Consider the following 22,630-nt stretch of genomic DNA (forward strand, 5'->3'; position numbering starts at 1 on the left):
ATGTAGCTAATTGATATCATTTTGGACAAAGCAGCCCTAGAACTAATGGTATCTACTTACATGGATATGGAAAGCCACCTAGAACAATAAGTAAAGGGCAAGTCAGTAAAAGCAATTTTCAGAAGAAATGAAGGAAAATAGAAAAGATAGAATTCAGACTTAGGTGGGGAAAAAGAGGGAAAAGAGATAAAAATGAGCTGTAAGAGCAGAAAATGATACCTCCAGAGGAAAGTGGGCCAATTATTTTTCCTAATCTGAGGGGCAAAATACCCAGATGCAATGGAGAAATGGGTAACAAGAAAAGAAGTATAACAATTTGGAAATTGCCTGATCATTCACATGAAAATAGTTGATGTTACTGTGAATACTGCTGGAGGATGTTGATTATTCAAGAAAATCAAGATTCATTTTAAACATAAAAACATATAAAACTATTTTTAAACATAGTATTAGTGTACAGATCCATGTACAAGCATATTTTTAAAGATAAGCATTATCTTGGACTGAATTAATTTTTGTGTATTTCAAATACTGTTCTAAAAGCATTTAACATCCGTATTTAAAAATATGAATATTTTGCACATTAAGTAAATTGTAAAATCTTATATATACCTATTGTAGGCCATTTGTTTGAACGTTTCAAGTTAACCAGCGAAGCCAAAATATTAGAAGAAAATTTCTGGACTCATATCTTCAAATACCTTATTACTTATCCCATTGAATCTCTAAGCAGGGAGTATAGGATAGACCCAAAAGATCTACCTGGCCTGTCATTTAGTGACCTGACCTGGATTACTCTGAAAATTGAGTGTACAAATAAACAGGTCGTTGAATCAGTATCAGTGTGAAAAGGTGCCCACTAGTTAAAATTCTGACTGGGCATAATTTGATCTAATGGTAACTTTCTCTCATATTTTTAAGAACTAACTGTTTTATGTAGCAAAGAGGCAAGAAAAGATGATTTTATATACACTAAAAATGATCTGATGAAATTAGTTTTTAGTACTGAATCAAATATTAATCCATGTTACAGTATATATAAAAGATATGCATATGTGATTTATATAAGTTCAGCCATTGGAATGTGGTCAGCATTATCAACCATCCTTTGTGTTTAGAATTAGGTTTTTGGGATTCAGATTTACCGAGTCAAGTATTTTTCCATCATGTCTATTTATAAAATAGAAAAGGTAAAGTCAGAAAACTATCACAGTTACATCACAAAAATCACATCAAATGTTTATAATTTCCAAGAGAAAGATTTTACCTAGTTTCTAACAACAATGGAAATTTATCAGCAAAGAACTCCACTCTTTTTTTTTTCTTGCCTGAGAGGTGGAATAGAATACTAACTGAAAGACACGATGCAGGCAAAAGGTTTATCTTATGAATAATCTTCCCCAAATCCATATTCTTAGGCCATATTCTTTCCTGATTTGGAAATGGGCAACATTACTGGTTAATTTTTATGTGGGAAAAATATCATTTTTTTTTTTTTTGGGGGGTGATGGAATCTTGCACTGTTGCCCAGGCTGAGTGCAGTGGCATGATTTTGGCTCACTGCAACCTCTGCCTCCCAAGAGATCCTTCCACCTAAGCCTCCCAGGTAGCTGGTACCACAGGTGCATGCCACCACGCCTGGCTAATTTCTGTATTTTTAGTAGAGACGGATAGGGTTTCACTGTGTTGGCCAGGTTGATCTTAAACACCTGACCTCAGGTGATCCGCCCACCTCGGCCTCCCAAAGTGCTGGGACCACAGGTGTGAGCCACCTTGCCTGGCCAAATCAAATGTCCTGATTTTAAATTTAAATGAGCCCATTTTTTCCCTCTGGAGAGACGTATGTTTGTGTGTGTGTTCCAAAGGGAATTATTTCTTTGGTAAGGCCGTGTGTGTACGTGTGCGTATGTGTGTGTTTGTATTATCCAAAGGGAATTGTTTCTTTGCCAAGGCCTTTTATTTGTATTCACTATTATATTTTAAAATGCCACTAAAATTATTTTTAGTGAAAATCACACATACGTTGGTCAAGTAATATTTATGATTCGGTCATACAGTTATTTTTAAATTGTTCAATGTTTACTCAATGTTAGACATTGGCCATGGAATACAGCCTGTGTTTCGATGATCTGAATGTTGACAGGAGCAATTTGTGTTGCTGAGACATTGTGTGGCATGCAGAATTTGTGACAACACAAGAATTATTTTATATGTGTCATTTCTTCTGTTCTTTTTTTTTTTTTTTAAGAAAACATTAGTACTGTGACCTTTTTTCAGGGATACATGTTAAACCAATAACCGAAAAAATAGAATTGCCTCTTAAGGATAGGAACAAATTAAATGTGGATATTATAGCAATTGAGTGGTTTATTGTTTATAAGTTTACAGTTACCTGAATCTATATTTTTCAATATCAAATACCAGAACTATAGAAGGTGTTTTTGAAACTTTGTTTAAATGGAAGAAGCAAAGTTTGCCTGTACTATAATTACAAAAAATTCATAAGAAGCTGCAAAAGTTGTAGAGAGATCTTTTTTATCTTTCAACCAGCTTTCCACAACAGTTATTTTTTACATAATTGTGATGTAATATCAAAACCAGGAAATTGACAGTCGTGATGGCATGTGTGTATGTGTATGTGTGTGTGCATGTGCACGCGCATGTGCTTCTGTGCCATTTTATCACTTGTGTAGTAACCGTCATCATATTTAAGATACAGAACTATTGTACTACCACAGCATATTCCCTTGTGTGGTACCTCTTTATATTCATAATCATTTTCACTTTCTCTTGCCATTCCTAGCCTCTGGTAACCACTAAACCTGTTTTATATCTTTATGATTTTGTTATTTTCAGATTTTATATAAATGGTATCATACAGTGTTGAGCTAGCTTTGAAACTTGACTTTTTAAAACTAGTGTAACACTCTGGAGATCCATTCAAGTAGTTATGTGCATCAGTTGTTCGTTACTTTTTATTGCTGAGCACTATTCCATGATACGGATGTACCACAGTTTAAATAAACTGTTTAAATAAACTGTTTAAATAAATAGTAAAGATGTTAATTCTCCCACTTAATGAAAATGGTATATCTCTCCATTAATTTAAATCTTTTTGATTTCTTTAATTAGCATTTTCCAGTTTTCAGAACACAGTTCTCTACAAGCTTTCTTAGATTTCTTGCTAAGTTTTTCGTGTTTAGGGGTAGTTATAAGTGATACTGTTTGTTAAATTTCACTTTCCCTGTACTGATTGCTGTTACTTAGAAATAAAATTGATTTCTGTATATTGACTTTGTATTTTGTGAACTTAACTAAACTCACTAGTTTTGAGAGTTTTTCTGTAGTTTGGGGTTTCTATGATGACCATTATGTCATCTGTAAATAGTAATAGTGTTTCTCACTTTTTGATCTGGACGTCTTTTGTTTCCTTTCTTTGCATTATGTCACCAGCTTGGACTTTCATTACTGTGTTGAATAAGAATTATGAGAATGGGGATTCTTGCCTCTTTCTTAATCTAAGGGAAAAAAGCATTCAGTCTTTCACCTTTAAGTAGATGTTAGCTGTGGATATTTGGGAGATGGTCTTTGAAGTAGTTTCCATCTATTCTTAGATTGCTAAGAGTTTTTATCATGAATGTGAGTTGGATTTTGTTGCTTTTGTTCTGGCAATTGCTACGAACCTGTGAGTTTTCTTCTTTAGCCTATTGATTGCACTGATTGATTTTCTAATACTAAATCAATCTCATAGACCTGAAATAAACTCCCTTTGGTCATCGTGTATAGCTCTTTTTATTTATTCCTGAACTCTAGTTAGTAGTATTTTGTTAAGGATTTTTACACCTGTATTCTGGGAGTTAATGCTCTTTAGTCTTCATTTTTCTTTTGTTGTACTGTCTTTGTCTGGTTTTGTATTAAGTTAAATCTGGCCTTATAAATACTTTGGAAAGTGTTCTCTCATCCTCTACTTTATGGAAGAGATTGTGTAGAATTAATGATTAATTCCTTTTTAAATGTTTAGTAGAATTTAGCAGTAAAATTATCTGGGCCTGGAGATTTCTTTTTTTCTTTTTTTAGGAGTTTTAAAGTTATAAATTCAACTTCTTTAATAGTTATTGACCCATTCAAATGACTTCTTTCATCTTAGTTGAATTTTGATAATTTGTTGTTTTGAGTAATTGGCCATTTTCTCATTTGTCAAATTTATAACTGTAAAGTTGTTCACAATATTCCTTTATTACCCTAATGGCCGGAAAGTCTATAGTGATATTCCTTATTTCATTCTGATTTTGGTAATTCACCTTCTCTCTTTTTCTTTGTCAGTCTTGCTAGTGGTTTGCCAATTTTACAGACCTTTTCAAAGAACCAACATTTTGTTTCCTTGATTTTCTCTATTTTGCTATGTTCAATTTCAAGGATTCTACCAACTCTTTTTAAAAGTGAAAGTGAATTCATTAGAGAAGTAAAGAAACAAAAGAATTGTTACTCCATAGACAGAGCCCTGAGGGCTACTGGTTGGCTATTTTTAATGGTTATTTCTCTATCACATGCTAAGCAAGGGGTGGATTATTCAGAAGTTTTCTGAAAGGAATGAGAATTTCCTAGAACTTTGGGTTCCTCTTCCTTTTAAACTGTATAGGGCAGCGGTCCCCAATCTTTTTGGCATCAGGGACTGGTTTTGTGGAAGACAGCTTTTCCACAGACAGGGAGAGGGTTATGGGAGGAGGATGGATGGTTTCAGGATGATTTAACTACATTATATTTATTGTGCACTTTATTTCTATTATGATTACATTATAATATGTAATTAAATAATTGTACAACTCACTATAATGTGGAATCAGTGGGAGCCCTGAGCTTATTTTTATGCAACTAGATGGTCCCATCTGGAAATGATGGGAGACAATGACAGATCATTAGGCATTAGATTCTCATAAGGAGCAAGCAACCTAGATTTCTCACATGTACAGTTTACAATAAGGTTCATGCTTCTATGAAAATCTAGTGCTGCTGCTGATCTTACTGGAGGCAAAGCTCAAGTGATAATTTGAGCAATGGGGAGTGACTGTAAATACAGATGAAGCTTTATTCGCCTGCCCACTGCTCACCTCCTCCTGTGTTGCAGGTTGCTAATAGGCCATGGATTGGTACTGGTCCTTGGCCCAGGTGTTGGGTACCCCTGATGTAGGATAACTTCCAGACATTCCAGTGGCATTTGTAAACTGTCACGGTGCTTTTGGGAGTGTCTTTAGGCATGCTAATGAGTTATAATAGCATATAATGAGCAGCAAGGTTGACCAGAAGTCACTTTCATTGCCATCTTGATTGTGGTGTGTTTTGGCCAGCTTATTTACTGTATCATGTTTTTTTGTTTTGTTTTTTTAATTAATTTTTTTTTATAATTGAAGATACAGTGACAATGAATATGTGAATATTTTGAATTATATACAAACCAAAAAGACACTTTTAATATTTTACACAACCTCAATAAGCCATAAGTTACAGGAAATTGCAGAGGAAACATTAACATTCTGTTGTATAAATTTAAAATTCAGATATACATGAAACCGATTTGTATTAAAAGGTAAATATTTTAAGAAAAATTACAAGTCATTAGTTCTAGTTATACTAAAATTTATATTTCAAAATAATTTATAAATGTATCTAAATGTTGTCATGACCTATAAAATACTCATAACAACCCCAGCAACACTTACATCATCATTAAGATCTTTCTCAAGATTAAAAATCATTAAAATAATTTATGATCTTGCATTTGTTAAGATGTTGGCAAATGTTGTTTTCAATTACATCATTTGATAGTGAAGTTACTAAAGGTATATATTTTGATGACCTCATGAATTTGTAAAAAGGAAAAGGAAAGAAAAATCTTATGACCAATCAAGATACCGTATTAGTAAATTACATGCTAAAAGAATGATAAAAGATGTTAATAATTTAAGAAGTATGATAATAAATGAAACATTTTAAAAATTATACTGCAAAATTCATTTAACAAAATGTTATAACAATTTTGAACTTTTATGTAACCAAATAGGCTAAAAAGACATAATGCAAAAATGGACAGAATTAAGAAGAAAAACTGCAAAAGAAACAAAAGCCATCCAGATTGGAATAGAAAAAGTAAAATCATCTCTGTTTGCTATTGACATGATCTTATATGTAGAAAATCCTGAGAATTTTACGGACACACACACACACATACACACACAATTGGAACCAATAAATGAATTCAACAATGTTGCAGGATACAAGATCAATTTTTTTTTTAATTATACTTGAAGTTCTGGGGTTCATGTGCAGAATGTGCAGGTTTGTTACACAGGTATAAATGTGCCGTGGTGGTTTGCTGCACCCATCATCTACATTAGGTATTTCTCCTAATGCTGTCTCTCCCCATGCCCCCCACCTACCACCCCCATACAGGCCCTGGTGTGTGTTGTTCCCCTCCCTGTGTCCATGAGTTCTCATTGTTCAACTCCCAGCTATGAGTGAGAACATGCAGTGTTTGGTTTTCTGTTCTTGTGTTAGTTTGCTGAGAATAATGGTTTCCAGCTTCATCCATGTCCCTGCAAATGACATGAACTCATCCTATTTTATGGCTGCATAGTATTCCATGGTATATATATTTGGTCTATCATGGATGGGCATTTGGGTTGGTTCTAAATCTTTGCTATTGTGAACAGTGCTGCAATAAACGTACATGTGTATGTGTCTTTATAGTAGAGTGATTTATAATCCTTTTGGTATATAACTAGTAATGGGTTTGCTGGGTCAAATGGTATTTCTAGTTCTAGATCCTTGAGGAATTGCTACACTGTCTTCCATAATGGTTGAACTAAGTTACACTCCCACCAATACTGGGAAAGCGTTCCTGTTTCTCTACATCATCTCCAGCATCTGTTGTTTCCTGACTTTTTAATGAACACCATTCTAACTGGCATGAGATGGTATCTCAATGTGGTTTTGATTTGCATTTCTCTAATGACCAGTGATGATGAGCATGTTTTTATGTCTGTTGGCTGCATAAATGTCTTCTTTTGAGAAGTGTTTGTTCATATCCTTTGTCCACTTTTTGATGGATTTTTTTTTCTTGTGGATTTGTTTAAGTTCTTTGTAGATTCTGGATATTAGACCTTTGTCAGATGGATAGATTGCAAAAATTTTCTCCTATTTTGTAGGTTGCCTGTTCACTCTGATGTTACTTTCTTTTGCTGTACTACATCATGTTTTATCGGCAGAGTCTTTGTGAACTGTTATCTTATGCCTACCTCCTGTCTCATCCTGTGACTAAGTGTGTCTAACCTCCTAGGAATTTAGTCCAGCTAGTCTTACCCTCATTTTACCCAGCTCCTGTTCAAGATGGAATTACTCTAGTTCAAATACCTTTATTTCTCCATACCTTTTACAAGGAGACCCGTAATTCTAAAGATTGTAGAGTGACCAAGATCCATCTTCGGTAGCTTCCTTTGGCTTAATAGGGGCAATGATATTCCTTCCTAACTTGTAGGGTCTCTTGTATTCAAGGTAGAATGAGGCTCAGTCAGAAAGCAGCTATGTGGTGAAAGCCATTCATAACTCTGAGTCCTGACAAAAGGTAATATCTGGAAGACCAAAGTCGGCTAATTGGTGCTGCTCAAACTGTTTTGGTTGGGAGTGGGGGTCTAGTCTCTTTATGATACCAGTTTAGCGTATTGATGAGATTTTTTTTCTTTTTTTCTATCTCTACTTCAGTTGTGTCCTACATATTATATATTTTTTTACAACTGTTTCCTATACATTATGTATTTTCTTTTCCATTCAGTTCAGTGTGGAGTTTTTTTATTTCCTTGAGACTTCCTCTCTGACCCATGGATTAGTTACGGGTATGAATTTTAGTGTCCAAGTGTTTAGAAATATTTTTGTCATCTTTCTGTTATTGATTTCTAATTTGATTCCATTGTGGTCAAAGAACACATTCTGTATAATTTCAGTTATTTTAACTTTGTTGTGGTTTGTCGTATGGCCCAAACTATGGTCTGTCTTGGTAAATGTTTGGTGAATGCTTGAAAAGATAGCTTTTTGCTATTGTTAGATATAATATTCTGTAAATATTGACTATGCTGATTGTTAGTGGTGTCTTTGAGTTTTATGTCATTGCTGATTTTCTCATCTAGTTATTTTATCAGTTGTTGGGATGGGGTATTGAACTCTCCAACTGTAATTGTAGATTTGGCTATTCTCTCAGCTTTATGAGATTTTGCTTCAGGTACTATACATTTGGCAGTTTGGGGTACTGTTAGGATCACTATGCCTTCTTGGTAGATTGATCTTTTTATCATTTTGTGAGATCCCTTTCTATATGTGGGAATTCTTTTTGCTCTGAAGTTTATTTGATAATAATATAAGCACACCAAATTTCCTTTGAAGTTTTTTTGTGTGGTGTATCTTTTTCATCTTTTACTTTAAAATACATAAATTTTTATATATAAAATGAATTTCCTGTAGTTTGCATATAGTTAGGTCATGATCTACTCTACCAATCTGTCCTTTATATTTAATGTCATTATTGCTAATGTTAGGGTATAATCTGCCATTTTATTTATTTCTGTTTTCTTTTTTCTTTATTTCTGTTTTCCTTTTCTTTTCTGTATATTAGTTACTTTTTTAATAATTCCATTTTTATTTATATAGTGTTTTGAGTTTATCTCTTTATATTAATTTTTAGTTGTTGCACTAGGCATTGTATTTCACACACACATATATATGTTTAATTATATATAGTCTACTACATATAGAAACCTTATGTCCCTTTAAATCCCATTTCTTTCCTCATTTACAAGTGTCTTAAATATTTTCTGTATGTATTTTAAGAAGTACATAAGAAAATATCACAGCCATGCAAGGGTGGAGGCCTACACTCCCCAGTCCTCCCTTTCTGATGGGAATGGGGGCCGGGGCCCCAGGCTTTTCTGTGATGTTAGGCAGATGACTGGATACAAGTTTTCTGCATTGGTAGGCTACCTCTTTCCTGATCCTTTGGCTAGAGAGTGCAGGCTTTCTTAAATTTTGTTGTGTTTTTTGGCATTTCCAGGTGCTGGCTTTTCTACCACTCAGTGTAGGATACATAAGGCAAAAAGAAAATCACTGTATTTTTCCTTGGGTCCCAAGGCCCCTAGCTAGTCTCACTTTTTCAGAGTATTGTGTTTTATATGTAGTGCCCAGGGTTTTTAGCTGTACTTGACAGCAGGAAAAGGGAGAAGTGTGTCTACTCCATCTTTTCCTGAAACTGGAATTCCCTCTATTAAATGCTGATCCAAGTATGTTATTTCTACACTGTGTAATTAAATTGACAAGAAGCTAAGTAGTTGACACCAAGGAAAGTAAGACAGCTATTATTCTCAGGGTGGCTACATTTAGTAAAAGAATTTTTAAGATACTCAAATCAAAGTAATGAAAAGAGGAAGAAAGATTCCACCAATTGCGGTGGGTATTTATAAACAAGAATGATCATAATTTGGATTATGAAAAGCTTTTAGGATATGGGTTTGAAAAAGCTTAAAGGGGCTGGATAGGATTTTAACAGATGAGTAGAGAAGTGGAGGAGGCATTTTGGTGGCAGAAACAAAATGAGTCACATTCTTTGTCTTTCTGGGCATAAGCTCAGATGGGGCATACAGCTGTTTCATCAGCTAATAGATGGGTACCTCTTGGGAGTAGCTGGCAGCGCTGTTTATGTATTTATTTCACAAGGTTGTCTTTCCCTTCTCATGCTCAGGCCTGTGCCAGAGATTATGATCTGTTGGTCTTGAGGAAATGAAGATAGATATCATTGTTTTTGTTTTTAAAATTTCTTAGGTGGCTGTAGTGTGTGGCCAGGATTAGCAGATGCTACAGATGCATCTCTAGATAAACACAGTAAATTGATTTAATTTTGTTTAAATCAGTAACTAATTACTTAGTGTCTGCTCTGTGCTGGGGAAGTTTTAGGCTATGGAAGGTGGGACATTTAATATCTTTTAAAACTCCTGCCAAATTATAGCTACTGTGACAGATACTTTCACTTAAATTATTTCAGGAATTAATTATATAGCAGGAGAGACAATTTAATACAAAGTTGATTGTTTTAAATGCCATATAAATAGAGTTATAAAATTAAAAATGAGTTATAAAATGACTGGAGTGAAGATGGAGACAGATATGACTAAGTAAAATATAGAAATAGGGGGTTCTTCGAGATGAACTAGTCCCATCTCTGCCTCTGACAAATGAGGAAACTGAGGCTCAAAAATCAGTAATTTTCTCAAGGTTACAAGGCTTGTAAAAGAGTCAAGGGAAAAAAACAGTTTTCCCTGACTCCAGGGTCAGTACTATTTCCACATACCTTCAAAGGTAAATGTACCTCTTTGATGAAAGAATCTATGACTGTTTTCTTAAACATATCTATGAAGTTCCCTTCTGAAAGTTTCTTTGCTTAGTAGTACAGTGGGTAGAAGCTTGGTTCTGCAAAACGCATGGGAAGGATTTGGTTGAGAATTTGTTTACTAAAAAGCCTTTGAACCAAAACATTTCACAAACAGCAGAACAGCAGGTCGTAGTATCTGTGAGAGCATCTGGGTTCATCACCCTATCAATATTTTCTAAGCTGTTTTTGCTAAATTAGCAAAATTTCAAAAGATAATATTTGTATTTACTAGAGTATTCTAAAGATTCTTGATTTAGTTTTTGTAGGTGTTTATTTCCTTCATCAACATAGAAAATGAATCTTTTTTGTTTCTGCTTTATATTGAACAATGTGGGATCAGCCTTAAATTTAAAGAAGTATCTGACTATACCTGAGTCAAAGAATGTTGATACAGAAAGTGAGAAAAAATTTTTCATTTGAAACCATTCATAAGATCTGAAAACACTGATAAACTATATCAGTAATTTTTAATACAACATTTCTTATGTTGGATTAATTGGTCTAAAAAATATACATAATTTCTTTTGCAGATTTAACTGGGTATGATGATTTATAGGCTCATTTTCCTCGATGATATTTTAAGAGTGTTTCAATAGTTTTATTTGTGCATATGTTTCAGTCAGTGAGGAGGCTAGGGACATAAGACCCAATATGGTTCCCTTTGTATAACACTGAACAGTTACTTTCTTGAAGAAAGTTTTATCTGTAAAGTGAGGAAATTGAAGTAAATGACATTTCAAAAGTATCCTAGTTATGATAATCTGTGATTAAAATAAGTAAAGCTAAAAAGCCACACATTATTCAAATTAAAAAGCATGCACGCGTAACCTGCGGCCTGCGTGTCACATTCTTTATATAGTACTTACTCTTACAACATCCTAAATCTTTTTCAATGTTGTGTTGGTTTTGCTACCTTTAGCTAACATTCTTTATTTTTACCTGCTAATCTTCTGAAAACCTGTGATTTAAGAAGAAATTTAAAAAAAAATTTTTTTAGGGGAATGGAGTCTTGCTCTGTAGCCCAGGCTGGAGCCCAGTGGGGGTTCTTGGCTTCACTGCAACCTCCGCCTCCCGGTTTCAACCGATTCTCCTGCATCAGTCCCCTGAGTAGCTGGGATTATAGGTGCCCACCATTACACCTGGCTAATTTTTGTATTTTTAGCAGAGACAGCGTTTCACCGTATTGTCCAGGCTGGTTTTGAACTCCTGACCTTGTGATTCACCTTCCTCAGCCTCTCAAAGTGCTGGGATTACAGGTGTGAGCCACCATACCTGGCTGAAATAAAATTTTTTGTATGGTAATTTTTTTGTATTGCCTGATTCGTAAATTGATACATTTTCTGTGTGTTTAACACCTGAAGTCTCTCTCTCCCTTTAAATTCCTTCCTTTTCTGCAAAAGACTGGAATCTGCTACTTTAATGAGACCTATGATGGTAAATATAATGTATACCAGAAAGAATATATTATTTTTTTACATTGTACTACAATTATTAGAGGAAAATAATTTTTTAAACAATATTAAAATAACTGTTTGGATTATGATGTATTTTTAGCAATTTGAGCTGCCTGTATTTTAAAAAATGAAATCTGTCTTCTTGTTAACACTATTGCTCTGTGTTATTTAAAACAAAGTATGACTTTGGTTTCTCTATTTTTTGGTCCCCTTTTTTATTATACCTCCCTACCCCATCTCTCTCTGCACAGGGTGGGTATTCTGCTCCCTCCTTCTCTCCTTGGCAGGGCTCCTTCCAGGGGATCCCACGGACTGTTCCACCGCACCGCAGACAGAGTGAGTCTGTGTCTCTCACTCCTATCCTGCTCTGGCTTCCCCTTCATGGTATTTCCCTTATGCATGACCTGTTCCTCCCCAGCACCTCCTTTCCTATCCTGAGTGCTCTGCAGGCATCTGCTAAAGCAGCACTCTGTGGTCTCCTCTCTTAACACTTCCTTTGACTGCATGTAAACAGACCTCCACTTAGAGCCTTAATGGAAGCTGAGGTTAATTTCGTTCTAATACTGTTTAAACCTATTGCCAGTGACCCTAGACCTACTGACATGCATCTGTCTTTAATGCATTTTCAAAAACTTGAAATATGTGAATAAAAATTACTGTGTTATCTAATTGTTTTAAAAAATGTACATATGATCCACAGTGGTATGATGGACAGATGCATAATGTGTAGGGAGCAGGCTTACTAGACCATTGCACATTTCTTTAAATATTTCCTAATTAAGGGCTTGGATTGCATTTCACTGTCATCTAAAATAAAGATATTTCTAATTGCTTTATCTAAAAGTGGTTTAAAACAACTAAGATGTTTTTGTAATTTATCAGCACAGAAAAAATGGCTTTGGAATATGCATGGTTTACTAACATTTCTAATGATTTAGTTATTGTTTGACCTTAAAATTTTTGTTTACGCTAACTCTCCTTTCTAAACCAGTGGTGGTTATGTTGTTTTATGTACTTAAGTGTGCCTGGTAAGTTGGTTATATTTTATCTTTTTTGAAAAGTCACCCATAAAAAGCTATTATTAATTAAAAAGAAATATAAATATAGTCAATCAGAGATACTTTTATGCCTTCTCCAAGGATTTATACAGATTTGTGATTCATTCAATTTTTTTATTATCCATTTCGCTGTAAAAGGAGGAAATTTAAAGTAATTAGCAATTTTATTTATTTAAAGAAAATCTTATTTTTGGAATTAGCCAAAATTATGAAGTATCAACATGAATTCCAGAGAAGGCGTGAAGTTTATTTTTTGCTGCTATACTTCTCCTTCCCTTCTGTACTTTTGTTTTAAAGAAAAATATTTCGTATAGGCTTTTATATGATGTTGTTTGGTAGCAAGTTCATTTCTTTAGTGGAAGCAATGGGAAAAGGAGTTTTTTGTCCTCTTCCTTTTCTGTCTCCCACCGCCTCAGTAACTCCTTCTTTTTACTTCTCTGGTCTGCAAGTAAGTTGCTTTCTTTTCTCCTCTATTTAAATAATCCTAACACAAAAAGAATTATACTAAATTGCTAGTGAATTCATCTGGAATTTTAAAGGACAGATATATCAAATTATAATGTGTTCTTAGGCTTGTAACTAGTAAACAGCATGGTTTGAGATTTCTCCTCAGATTAACACACCCACCTTTGTACTTACTCAAGCCCCCTTTTAGCCCGATTCCTTTGGTGTCACCATTTTCCTCTTCCTTTCTCCTTCTCCTTAGCTAGCTATAATATGAAATTGAAGTTTGGGGTTAATTATTCTGTATTGCAAATAGAATTTTAGCTTTATTTTTAAAAACATGTTTCTCAGAAACACCAATTTCATTAGTTTATTTGTATAGCTTTAGAATTTTCTTGGCTTTTCTTGAGTCAATGGCTCTGCATTTTCAAGTGCTTCTTTGCCTTTCTTGGGTCCAGAGCTTTCCTTTTTGTTTCCAACTGCGAAGCAGTACTATCCTACAATTTCTACATTACTGATAAGATCTGCCTTTTTTTTTTTTTTTTTTTTAAACTTCTCTAGATCAAACCTTGTTTCTCTACATCTTCAGATTAACAAAAAGAAAGTTTTGGTTCTCCACAGTTTGGATGTATTTGTCATTTAGGATCATATAATATATATATATATATATATATATATAATATGTATATATATGGGAGTCTGTTCCTGAGTAGGTTTTCACAGCCTATGCATCTAAAAGAACTGGGCCTAGGACTTGATCTTTGAGACTATAGGACCCTATTGGTGGGAAGTAATGACCTGACCGGAGGGCTTGTTCACAGCCTTTTAATAACTGTTAATGAGCTTGAAAGGTCCCTTTACAGGGGAGATATGCTCTAAACTACTACTCTGTTTTGAATTCACCCGAAAAATAGCGAAGCAGTTTAATAATAAAGGGGTTTTTTTTTTTTTTAAGTGATAAAATACAGAGGAGAAAGGTACGAAATTATTAGAATAAATCTAGTGGTTTTCCAGAGGGTTTTGGAATAGATCTTTTCCTGCAATAAACTTGTAGTCAGTGATACTTGTCTCCACATTTAGTCATTATGTGGGTCCTAGTACTCGTGTTTGAAGAGATTAATTGTGCTTAAGTAATGGAAGATAGTTGAGAAATTTCTCCATTACGTTTCATTAAAAAGTTCTTTGATAACTTCTTGAACATCAACTTGAGTCAACTGCCTTTATCTTCTAAATAGGGAGGCCAGATAAATCTTGGCTGTGAGTCTTCAGTAAGGGCAATCTGTTGTTTTTAAGTTACAGGAGTATAGTAGACCTTCTAGTATGAAACTATAGTTCATTCCAAATATGCAGAGTGAGATAATTAATGTTTACAGGGAATAGTTAGCCCTCGTCGCTCTAGAAAGCTGTACTGGCCAGCAATGTTCATACCGAGTTTAAAAGTGTAGGAAAAAAGAAGTAAATGGAAGGTTCTGGTCTTTATTATTTTTCTTTCTCAGGAAATTTTGACTTACATTTCTTAAGTATATTACTAGTCTCTACTTCATTATACTTACTTTTTTTTTTTTTCAAATTAAATTTTCTCTAGGTTAGCAGAAAATATCTTCATTTAGACATATAGAGGTCTTTCCCTGTTAGTAGGGACTTGAGCTTTTGTACAGATTCACTTAACAGGCATTGGTGTAGTCTTTCTACTCTAATTTCCCAACTGTGTAAAATTGGGAATGATAAATAACCTACCTCAGGATAGGAAAATTTAATAAAAGTAATTGCTTTTGACAAGTAGAAAGCCTTACTGGTAATTCCAAATAGCATTTCTTGCCGGAGCATGTACTTACAGGAAGAATACTTGACTTTTCAAAACGTATGTTTTGAAATAATATCTATTTCTTATTGTGTCTAACTGAGCTTTTAAATTTGCTCTTTAGTACCTTGCTTGAGAAATTTAGAAGTCCTATTTATCTTTACCTTCCATATGCAGTGACTTAATGGGAAGGGAAAAAGTGGTTTTAAAACAACAATTACTTAAATGCATCTATATTTGTCGTAATAGCCCGACAGCTTCTTGATGTAGTGTTGCCTGATTATTCTAAGTTTATATTATAGTAGTAAGTAGTTGTGTCCACCAGAATTACATTAAGAATGACAAGTTTATATTGTCTTACATCCTCTTCCTCCTAACAAATTTCAGGGGGTGTTTCACAAACATTTTTGATATGCAGTGATTATAAATTTATTTTACGTGACAGCCCAGTATGTATTTACTGAAAGAATATATTTACAACCTGATTCACATGTGTGTGTGTATTTAAAATTCAGATAAAAGATTCATAGACAATACTTTTTCTTAAAACATATGATACTCTCATTTTTTCTATTTTTTTAAATGCTGGTAGCAACCTGTAGTTAGAAAAACATTGGTCTATTTTGCCCATATAAATCTGAGCATTTAGGTTTTAATATACTGACTTTAAATATGGAGGCTAAGAAATTTAGATAATTTGATGTGCATAATCATAGTAAAGCTTTTTTTGCAGAAATACTGTTTTTAAGCGGTGCCTCCTAAGAATTATCTATGGCAGGAAAAAATTTCTGTTGTTGAATATTAACAGAATGGCTTAAATGGCTGATGAACTCTTTGTAACAGAGTCAGCTTTTCCTCAGTTCAGTCAAAATGATGATTTCACTGAATGCCCACTTTTGCCATTTGCCTCAGCTGCACTGTCTCACTTTAATAATTCACTAGCCTTATTCTTTTAGTCCATTTGGTTGGAGAACTGTTCTCCTGAAATTCATACATCTGGATAATCTGTCTCACTTTAATAATTCACTAGCCTTATTTTTTTAGTCTGTTTGGTTGGAGATCTGTTCTCCTGAAATTCATACATCTGGATAATCTTTCTAAGAGCTACTTAAAAATTACACTTTCACAAATACTCCTATAGGAAACTCTTATGTATATATTTTTTTAATTTAGCCATACATTTTACGAAAGGGGAAAAGACTAATGTTAATTGAATATTTATTAAGATTTTTAATGTCTTAAATGCTTTTCTAGGTGTTTCATTTTAATTATCATTTGATTCTCACAATAACTCAGAGTCAGAGCTGTTATTCCAATTTTATAATAAGGAAAATGCAAATCATAAATAAATGAGCAAATGAGGTAATAATTTGCGCAGGGTAAGTGAACAAACCAGAATTAAATTCCATCCTATTCCCAGAGCCTGAACTTTAAATATTTTTTGTAAATACAATGACTCTTCCTTCAAAATGTACATTTGTCCTATTTATAATAGTAATGTAGTAACTCATTGTGGAGAAATTAGAAGAAACATTTTGGTATATTTTCTTTCAGTCTTCTAAATTTTATGTTTTAAAGTTGAATTTATGTATTTTCAGTCGTTCTGCTTTTTTTACGTAGTATCATTTTATATATATACACACATTTTAACAGGGCAGATATTCTAAATGAATTTTTTTCTACTATTGGGCATTAATGTTCTTTCTAGTTACAGAGAAGAATACTGCTAAGCAGTTTATCTTTGTGTATAAATCAATGTCAATGTCTCTCTTTTCTTAGATAGATTACTAGAAGGATATCACTTAATCAAAGGGTATGCACTTTCTAAGGGCACTTGATGTGTCAAATGTGTATTTGACAATTGTTGAATTGTCAAATATGCTTGTAAGGTATAAATTAACAAGGTTCAATCTGATTGACTCCAATGTGTGACTTAAATCAATGTTATACATAAAAATAGCTTCAGCCTCCTTAGAAATTAGCTCTGGGATGACTTTTCATAAAAATAAAATATTTTTGAATGGGATGCAAACTGGAGTAACTCAGTAAAAACACTTTACTAATTCAATTTTGTGTATGCTCATTTTTAATTTAAGTATAGTTAACATAGAATATGGTACTTAGTCCTTGAAATTAGGGACTATCTAGTATAGTCATTGGTTAATTGTCTAGAAATATACATCTAACTCATGGTCCAATAGGCCTTCCACAAATATAGGCATGGTTTAGTTTCTTGCAATTATGAGAAATGCAACAATTAGTGTTTTCTCTATAAAGCCTTTTATTACAGTCTGCTTTGCAGCGTGTGGGATTTATTTTTTTTAGCCAGTCTTTGTTTCTGTACTGCAATGCTTGCAGTATTCTTGTAATCTGGATAAATATACTGTGTCTATTGGTCACATCAGTGGAATTGTACTATTATGATTTGATTTAAGTTTTTTCCCCCTGAACTGCTGTGCACCATCTGAGGAGTAGATGCTAATACATTCTGTGTCTTTGAGATATAGACACACAAAATTAATCATCTCGCAGTGATTATGCATCTATTATTAAATTCCTCTTAATCACTTTGATACTTAAAAAAAAAGTTAACTGGTCATCAACTTAGAAAGCCATTGAACTCTTTATTTCCAAAATTATTTGTAAACAATTTATACTATCAATCTTCTATCCTCTAAATTTTCTGAGGTATAGAGGCACCATTCTGAGATAATAGTGAGATACAGAAGAATAAGAGCATTCCTGATTCCCAAAAAGCACTAGAAGCTGTGACTGGCTTCTTGTGATCTCTAAAATCTAGTTGTAATACAGTATTAGGGATACAGTTAAGTCTTTCATCTCTATACTGATTTGCAGACCTCACGTATAATTTGCATCATAGGTTAAGATCAGATTATACCTTTACTGGTCTTGAATGCAGTGACAATAATAAAGCTAAACACATACTGAATCTTATTTAATTTTATAAACTTACAAAAGCTTGAAATTATTTAAAATTTAATTTCTACCTCTTCATAAGGGGTTACATGGGACTAAACCTTTTTAGGTCTTTGGAGTATGAATATTAAAGTTTACCAGAATTATTTTAAATATTTTATTTGGTAAGAGTCTTCAAGTGATCCCTCTTAAGTGTGAGAAGTTGTGCACATGCCTTTCTGTGGTTGTGAGCATTTGTACTAACTTGCAAATTACTTTAATAAGAAAGTATAAATCTATTGTGTTTTTATTATGCACAAATATATTAAATGAAATAATGAATAATGCCTAGGAAAACACAACAATAGCAAAGCAAATACTTGTGGCTGCCACCCAGTCATGGCAATCCTTGGTGTTGTGTGTGGTCTCTGATGCCATTGTCCTGTCTTTTTCTTGTCTCTGCTCTCCCATTATGCCATTGGCAAGGAGTTGAGAAGTTAGTCCATTACTTCTCTGACAAAGCGTGGTACAGTACAATTTTGGATTTTTTCCTACCACCCTCCTCATAACCACTTTTTGGTTGTTTTTTTTTTTTTTCCCAGTTTGCATGATGCATGTCAGAGCCTGCATGAATGTACAGGCATGTTACAGATGGCTCTATTTTCACTTTCCTTTTTATGGTTAAAATGTATTTAATAACAACAATAAATTTGTATGTATCAAGGAAAAAAATTAGGTAAATCTTGTCTGTTATGCAGTAGCATTATTACAGTTTAGAACATTTCCTGCTTTCTTTGTACACTTTGACATATTTTTACTCAATCAGGAGTTGATGTTTTAGCTGCCATCTTTTGCTAATAACCCTAGAACAAGACTGCTTATGAAAACTGGCATGAATGCTTTTCCGTATGCTAATGCTGTAGGTCTTTGAAGTGTTGTAAAACATTAAAGGTGAACTGTTTTGTTCATTGATGGGTGCTACTTTGCCTTTTTACATGTTCATTATGTTTCCCCCCAGTGGGTCACTGTGGAATCACCTCTTTCCAGAAATACTGCTCCACAGTGTGGCTTGAGTTTAGTGTCTGAAAGTTATCCTGTGTAGGCTAGATCATCTAAGAAGGAAATAGGACATTATCCAGGAAAGTTAGTTCCTTAATATTGGTATTGCATCTGCCTGTAGTGTTTTAAAATCTATTAAAATAATCATCTGGTTATATTGCATATTCCGAAAGCCTGTGAACTCATCAGAACTAACCAGATAGCACAGAATGTTAAATTTTAGGGCTGCACTTTAAGAAATTATCTAATGGTCCAAATTCTGGCTTTCATTTGCCAAAATGTTTGAATTTGAACATGTTAACTTTTTTTTTTAACCCCACTTTACTCATTTATAAAAGGAAAAGAACAATATTTTTCACCTTGGGGTCTCATGATAACTAGAGATCATGCATGCAAACTCAAGAGTTTGGATCTGTACCATTGGAAAGAAGGGAACACTGCTCTCTAAGAGCCCAGAGTATAACATTTCTCAGGTATTTATGTAACAGGCATTGTGCTGTCACTGGTTATTATTTGCAGCAATTCCATGAAGTATATATACTGATACTACCCTCATTTTGTAAATTAGGAAATTCCATTTTAGGATAGTGGGATTATATTTACCCACTATCTCACCTATCAGTGGTAGATCTATCAGTGATAGATCTATAAGCAATAAATCCAGGATTCAAACTCAGATCAGTCTGATTCTAACAGCTAAATGATTCAATACTGTGTTGTACTATCTCCTTTGTAGAGCCATTGTAAAGTCCTCTCTAAACTTGTATGTCTTTGCTCTGGTTATTATCTCCAGGAATGCAGTTAAAAATCCTTGACTTCTGTGTCATATCAAATACACTTTATGCAGATTCAAAACATTTAGATAATATTGACATTATTGAACTATGTATTTGAAGCCTAGAAACCTCATATTCTAGTTTATTATTATATTGCCAAAGAACTTGCTTTTGTTTTGAAGACCCAGTTACAAAAGAGCTATGGCTTGAACTCATCATTCTTATATCCATAGATGAAATTTATTGAGCACATACTATGTGCTACGAAGTCCTATGCTAAATGTTTTATATATGTAATCATATTTAATTATTAGAATTAGAAACGGAAAATAGCTGAATGCTTGTTAAGACACTTTTCCCAACCTATTTCTAGTCTTCAGATAGAAAACATTTGGCAACTAAGCTTTTAAAAGGTCATTATGAGAGGTACTTGTGTTTAACATGCAGTCAGTATTTCCTACTATCCTAAACATGAATCATTAAGCTAACCACACACTTATTTGGAGGGAACAATAGATTTTTCCTATTAGATTTATTTTTCATCAGTGTTTATTTTTTTAAACTAGTTTTTATTTATTAGGTGCTTCATCATTGGCCTAATAAAAAAGTATCATTTTGATAATTCTTGGCCAAATAAGTAATTCTTGAATATACTGCTAATATTCACTTACTCATTTATCTAGCAAATAAGTATTTCATCCCTACTTTGTGCCAAATATTAGAAATACCAACTATAATGAAAAATGGTACATGGTACATGCCTGTAAGGAGCTCCCAGTCTCTCGTTATCTTTGTAAAGCAGCCTAAAGCAGACATTTATGATTATCATTAAAGATGTCTATGAAGCCTTTGCACAACCAGTAGTGCCTGTTGCTGACATTCTTGACCTTGACACATGGACCTCTTTGAGAATTATCAGAATGGTGTGCTGAAGTTTATGTATCTAACTAAAGTAAGACTTGAAGTTGCTGAGTTCAGTTAGAGGCACTTAGCTCTGTAAGCCTGGGGATAGGTCCTCATTTTGATGCTTCAGTAACCAACCCCTGCACCAGTTTCAGGATTAAAGTTTTACTCGTTTGTGACTATAGGGAGTAGTTAAGATATGGGGTCTTTCCTGATGTCTCCCCAGTAGTGGGGGGATTCCTTTTGCCCTCTAGGTTTCGTGGGCTGCTGAGGCTATGAAATCCATGGATTGGTAGACAGCTCCCCAGAGGCCTTTTTTGGATACAAGCCAGTACTCATCTTGCCTGTCCCACCTTCAGATTTTTGCTAAATAGCTTACTATATGGCTTTTCTGACAGTTTCATCCCCTCTGGTTACATTCCTCACCAGTTCCACTAGAGTGATCATTCTAAAACACACATTGAATATTGGGATTCCTCTGCTTAAAATTCATCCACATCTCCCATCATCTACAACACAAAGTGAGAGCTACTTAGCCTGACACAAGTCCCTTAGGAGCTGGCCCTTAGCTATGCTTTTGCACTGTCCTTTCAAATTCAGTCTATAATTTGAAGTGACCGGATCATGCCATTTTCTTTTTTTACCTCTGTGTTTGGCTTGTACTAGCTCATTACACAGAATATTCTTCCCTTCTTGTTTACTTGATGAACTCCTATTCACCCTATTAAAACTCAGGGCAGATTGTTTGCCGTTCAGGAATGACTTCTGTGACCTCTCCAGGCAGGCATGTTTTCTTTTTGTTCCCATATGTTGTTATGCTTGAGACATGGTCTCATCACTCCTTTACCTTATTGTCTCCCTCACTGAGCTCCTCAAACACAGGAACAAAGTTATGTTCAGCTCCAGATTTTATCCCTTCTATTACAGTACATGATACGTAATAAACATTTAAAAAATGGGCCGGGTGCGGTGGCCCACGCCTGTAATCCCAGCACTTTGGGAGGCCGAGGCAAGTGGATCATGAGGTCAGGAGATTGAGACCATCCTGGCCAACATGGTAAAACCCCATTTTAACTAAAAATAAAAAAAATTAGCCAGGCATAGTGGTGCAGACCTGTAGTCCTGGCTACTCAGGAGGCTGAGGCTGAGGAATACTTGAACCTGGGAGGCAGAGGTTGCAGTGAGCCAAGATCACGCCACTGCTCTCCAGCCTGGCAACAGAGTAAGACTCCAACTCAAAAAAAAAAAAAAAGGTTTATAGTCTTTTATATTCATTCCTATTTGTCTTATCATTTAAGAGGATGAGGGATCTTTCTTTTTATATTTACATTCTAAAAATGTCTGAAGGTGTCTTTTTAATGGCCATAGAAACAGTAGTGGATATGGGCAAGATGAATTAACATCTTGCATTTATATTAAAACAGTTGATTGTTTAGAATTTGGGGAAACTGTAGCAATAAGCCATCAGAACACATCTCTGCTTTGCTTGTTAGTGGTTAAGAGGTAGCTCGTTCAACTTGCTGGTAAGTGTAATTAGCGTCAATCCAGCCCTTAGTGGATGACCACTTCCATGTAGTCTTCCACATATGAGGAGCAAGTTGTTTCCTTGTTCCTCACATTATATAGGTGTTTCTTAGTCCTCATGAAGTAGACTTTTTGTTTTACAGTAGTGGAACTGATTTTCCAAACTATAGTTACCAAATAAATAAAACAAGACATTGATTTTTGTAATACGGAAATTATATCATGCCACC

The 22,630-nt window shown here is 34.2% G+C and overlaps 1 protein-coding gene across 12 annotated transcripts in view; it reads left to right on the forward strand.

Annotated features, from left to right (window-relative positions):
• CCSER2 (coiled-coil serine rich protein 2) overlaps positions 1-22,630 on the forward strand; it is a 178,617-nt gene that overhangs the window by 148,458 nt on the left and 7,529 nt on the right. For 2 of the 12 annotated variants that reach the window (XM_032266935.1, XM_032266940.1), the window contains one exon: positions 12,171-12,255. The exons of 7 other annotated variants lie outside the window; for them this stretch is intronic. In XM_032266935.1, coding sequence (XP_032122826.1) covers positions 12,171-12,255 — 85 coding nt within the window. Of the gene's footprint in view, positions 1-12,170; positions 12,304-18,624; positions 18,665-22,630 lie in introns of all 12 variants that reach the window. 3 more of the 12 variants (XM_032266932.1, XM_032266934.1, XM_032266933.1) reach the window with 3 other exon arrangements.

The sequence above is a fragment of the Sapajus apella genome, unplaced genomic scaffold, assembly GCF_009761245.1.
Source record: "Sapajus apella isolate SASKATOON/1434 unplaced genomic scaffold, GSC_monkey_1.0 scaffold163, whole genome shotgun sequence".
Lineage (NCBI taxonomy): Eukaryota > Metazoa > Chordata > Mammalia > Primates > Cebidae > Sapajus > Sapajus apella.